The sequence below is a fragment of the Oryza glaberrima genome, chromosome 1, assembly GCF_000147395.1.
Source record: "Oryza glaberrima chromosome 1, OglaRS2, whole genome shotgun sequence".
In the NCBI taxonomy this organism is placed as follows: domain Eukaryota; kingdom Viridiplantae; phylum Streptophyta; class Magnoliopsida; order Poales; family Poaceae; genus Oryza; species Oryza glaberrima.
Genome location: NC_068326.1, coordinates 23,213,627 through 23,218,165, shown reverse-complemented (window position 1 = coordinate 23,218,165; position 4,539 = coordinate 23,213,627). Strand labels below are relative to the sequence as shown.

The window sequence follows — 4,539 nt, the reverse complement described above, 5'->3', positions numbered from 1 at the left end:
GCCGTCGGGCCGGTTTTGTCTCCTCCGGTTAGCCGGCGGCGAAAGCCTCCGCGACCACCGACGGTTTGTTAATACCTGCCCTAATTATTGTGCTAATCATGGAACATCGCGCATGGTAATTCTCGGTTAATCCTTTTGTTTTGCTTGCCCTCGCTTGATTCGATGCGTAATACTCGTAGTTGATTCGTATGAACAAGCGCACATGGGAGGAAGACATGTATACATCTTAGTTAATTAAAGACCATGGATAATTGCATACGGTTTATGTTCTTCATCGAAGGTATACGTGCTAATAGTAATCTCCTCTAATGTATTTCTTCAATTGTTTTACTTCTTGGTGCTGCTGGTCCACGATTGTCTTGACAACGTCACCGATGGTAATCATGCCGACTACCTTCTCATCAAAAACAGGAACATGGCGAATATGCCTCTCTGTTAATGCAGAGGGAAATAGACAAATCAACTCCAGAATTACGACCATTATGCGTGGAGAGATGTGATACAGTCATTGAAGTGAAACTCTTTATGAAAGAATCTTTCATTACCTGTCATTAGCTCCATTGCCTGCAGAATATTGGTATTGCTCGACACTGTTATTAGCTTGTCCTGCAACAAAACAATGAAAATCATCCGGGTTAAGGAGCAATGAAATATCATGCTTTGTCTGTTAAAATTGTTTCCCATCTTCAGAATTCATTCACCTCTTCTGTCATAATGTCTCCAACTCTTGTTTCTTCTGAAGGCCGTCCTGGTAAAAGGATCTTCCTAGCGAAATCTGTATCATATGATGATTTATTTTAGCAAAGTTGTGTTTATGCGCTTTGCCCTTCAAACCATTTTGTAGAACAGAATGTTTTGTGATTTTTCCTGGATTTTTCAGCCGTGTTTATCTTTTTCATGTATTTAAAGCTACGAAAATCACATCATGTCCGCGATAAACTCAAAATTGACGCAACTTTTATGCAGAACATCTTGTTATGGCCATAGATCCTTTATTTATATTGCTAACTTTCTCTCTTGTTATTTTATTTTACTTTCAGAAAAGGGGGAACAGCAGAAAGCTTATTTGTTAAAGGAAAGGTTGAAAGTAATTATCACAAACAAATTTCCATACAGTCAAATTCAATTCTGTACTACAAGATGGAAGGTTAGAATATTTTAATACTCACTCCGTTTCATATTATAAATCATTTGAATTTTTTCTTAATTAAACTTAAAAAAGTTTAACCAAGTTTATAAAAAATATACTAATATTTTCAATACAAAACAAACATATTATCAAAATATACTCAATATTAATTTAATAAAACTAATTTAGTGATGTAAATATTACTAATTTTTCAATAAATTTGGTCAAATCTAAGAACTTTGACTAATAAAAAAGTCAAACGACTTATAATAGCCCCACCCGACCGAACGAACGAGTCCATCTATTCGGGCATTGTTTTGCGAAAGAATCTTTGGACCCATATTTCATTGAGAGGAATTAGCAAAGAAAAGAAATCTTCTTTCTGGGCCTAAAGAGCTGCCTGCGACTCTGCATGGGAGAAGAGGGGTGGTGGTTGGTCGAAGCTCCAGTGGGTAGCCACTCCCTTCTCAGGGAACCGTACGTGAGACTTCCGCATCATACGGCTCCGTGCCGAGCTTCCGTCGTCGGCCCTTGTCATTAGACCACTATGCTTGTCTTTTCCGCCTTGACTCTCGAATCTTTCGCTCCTTTAGTTGAAGTATCGGGCGCAAACGCTCTACGCCTCGTCGAATAAGAGTCAAAGTGGAAAGGCGAAAATCACGTATTCTACAGAGGTTGGCTTCACCTGGAATTGATGGATTAATAGTTTTTTTCTAAAGGATTTTAATGCCAGTTGACCAAGCCCCCAGTTTGGATTTAGAAGCTTAGCTTTATCGATTATAAATTCAAGGCTCAACTGCTGATTTCATCTTACCTCTCTCAGTTACGATTCCTGCCAGCTGCTTCTCATCCCCAGACTTGAGCACCACCAGAGCTCCGATATTATGGGCTGTCATCTACAAATTTCAACATGATCTTTAGTCACTTGGTATAGTTTTGTTATGTTCCAACTGCAGGATACACTTACATGCTTGATGGCTTCATGTACAAAATGACTGGTGCAGCACCAGTAGACGGCTCCAGCTTTAGCCTCCCCTTTCGCATTCAGAATCTCTCTGACTCTGATGTTCTCTAGTCCAATGTGAGGAATAATTACAGTCGGAGATTCAGTTTGTATGCGCGAAATCAGGGTCGCCCATGAGAAGATCCCCTTGTTCATATGTTGTAAAACCGTGAGCTTAAGTTGCTTCCCATGGAAGCGTAGTGCCTTTGTAATTCCTTGCATCTTTAATCTGCTGGAATGACATGATGGATGGTTAACAGAGCTTGTTTTGGGTTGATGACCTGACATCAATTCCTCATATAGATATTGTTTCTTTGAAGTGCCATCTGTACTGAAACACTAAGATTGAACACTGCCTTGTCCAATTTATATAACAAACTGTTTTCTGTAGCAAAGCTGAGATTTTCCCAAGGTATTTTCTAATTAAGTTGGCATCTTTTCTTCAAGCATGACAAGCTATGGAGCTTCTTTTTTTTTCAGCAGGCACCAAAATGTACATAGCAACAAGAAAATGGGTTCAGAACATCGTCATCATACCTTAACAATTCCTGGAGCAAATGCTGCAGTGCTGCACTCGTTCTTCTGCCTATTCCTGGCTCGAATTGATCGGTGAAGACGACGAGCTCTCCTTGTGGGAGTTTAAGAACGGGATTCAGAGCTACTTTGCCTCTTATCCCATGCAAATCCATCACCAAGCCGACACACAAGGAACTGTACTTAACTTTCTTGTTTCGAGCAACGCAAGGAATCCCAGGTGGCTTCCGTACCAGGTAGGAGGAAGGTTTCCTCAAATTCCTTTCAGCGTCGTGCCTTGTTTTTATGCATTGTTTTCTCTTCAGTTTCATGTTCAGACTTCAGAGCCACAGCCAGATAATGGTACACGTACAACTGTTAGGAGTATGAACAATATTTCATTGTCCAGATTTTAGCAGGATGCAAAATTCACAAGAAAACTAATGATATAGTACTAAAAGGTAGTAAAAGTTTTATTCATGGACCTAATGTAATTAGAAATATAGTGGAAAAATATTTCATCCCTCGAGAGAAAATCCCTTGTTTCTTACATGTCAACTGAATAGTCATTAAAAAATTGATACTCCATCCGTTTTATATTATAATTCATTCGATTTTTTTCTTAGTCAAAATTCTTTAAGTTTGACCAACTTTATATAAAAAAAATTAGCAATATTTATAATACCAAATTGTTAAGGCCATGTTTGATTCAGCTTAGGATTATTATAATCTGGATTATTAGAGGTAAGCTGAAACAAACAGATAACTTATTATGATAGATTACTATAATCTGATAAGCCACTCTAAAGGTGCTTTTTTTAGATTATTATTGGGTGGCTTGGCTAACAACTAACAAACAGATAATAATCCAGAGAAACAAATAGCCAGTAGCTTATTCTACATCGGCTTATTATAATCCAGCTTATAGTAATCTAGTTATATAATCTAGATTACAATAATCTTAAGCTAAAACAAACAGGGCCTAAGGTATGTTTATAGATGATGAGGTGGTATGTTTATATGTTGAGTTTTAGAATTAGCGGATTATAACTTTATACTAAGATAGGATATAGGGAGCGCTAATGCACGATCACCCACACGTTGCGCCCTCCCTCCTTCCAACCTACACCGTAGGTAGTAGTACGTATATACATACGTATAGTACGTTTATGTACATACAAAGTATACACACATAGATATAGGTACCGTACAAACTTTGTATAATACGCACGTATACAAATTTTATATACATAAACTTTATATATATATGATGCCTATATGTAAAGTTTTCTATACATATATATACAAACTTTATACACATGGGCTGAATAGGAGGCATGCTAAAAAAGGAAAAAAATCTGATTCGGCCTAGGTGAATGACTTGAGCCGGCCTACTAAATAATAAAGCCCATAAAAATTATTAAAAAAAGGAAAAAGTACACCCAAGGTCCCTCAACTTATCATCGAGATACAAAATAGTCCTTAAACCACAAAACCAGATATCCCGCGTCTATTAACTAATTAAAACCGGTCACAAAAGGTCGCTCGGAGGTTTTGACTCCAGTTTTATCCTACATGGCTACTGAGTCAGCGTGGAACCACGTAGACCCCACATGTCAGGGTAATCCACATCAGCCTCCTCTCTCTTTCTTCTCTTTCCCCTCTTCTCTCCCTTACTCATCTCTCTCTCACTAATCTGCAAGCTAGCCGGGCGAGGGGGAGAGGAGGAGGGCGGCGCCGCGACGTTGACGGCGGCAGCGGCCGTAGTGGGGAAGCACGGCGGAGGCGCGGGGAGGCCGGCGTCGGCATCGCCCTGTCGGCGGTGGCGGTGGCAGCCGCAGTGGGGAAGCCGATGGTCGTAGCCGGAGGCGGCGAGGGGGGGGGGGGGGGGGGG

The 4,539-nt window shown here is 39.8% G+C and overlaps 1 protein-coding gene across 1 annotated transcript; it reads right to left on the bottom strand.

Annotated features, from left to right (window-relative positions):
* Positions 1 to 209: 209 nt before the first annotated feature.
* LOC127760186 (CBS domain-containing protein CBSX3, mitochondrial-like) lies at positions 210 to 2,821 on the bottom strand. The gene is made up of 6 exons (XM_052284406.1): positions 2,670 to 2,821; positions 2,097 to 2,364; positions 1,944 to 2,025; positions 702 to 775; positions 546 to 606; positions 210 to 432 (listed from the first exon to the last, which is right to left on the bottom strand). The coding sequence occupies exons 1-6, from the start codon at positions 2,819 to 2,821 to the stop codon at positions 290 to 292; spliced, it is 780 nt and encodes a 259-aa protein (XP_052140366.1). The 3' UTR covers positions 210 to 289.
* Between the last annotated feature and the right edge of the window lie 1,718 nt (positions 2,822 to 4,539).

What these genes read in the sequence shown, in the direction of transcription:
- LOC127760186 (XM_052284406.1), bottom strand. Translation starts at nt 2,821, where the DNA reads ATGGATTTGCATGGGATAAGAGGCAAAGTAGCTCTGAATCCCGTTCTT. An exon ending in TACATGAAGCCATCAAGCAT is followed by an intron (nt 2,026 to 2,096) that starts GTAAGTGTATCC and finishes TGAAATTTGTAG; the next exon opens with ATGACAGCCCATAATATCGG. An exon ending in GAGACATTATGACAGAAGAG is followed by an intron (nt 607 to 701) that starts GTGAATGAATTC and finishes GTTTTGTTGCAG; the next exon opens with GACAAGCTAATAACAGTGTC.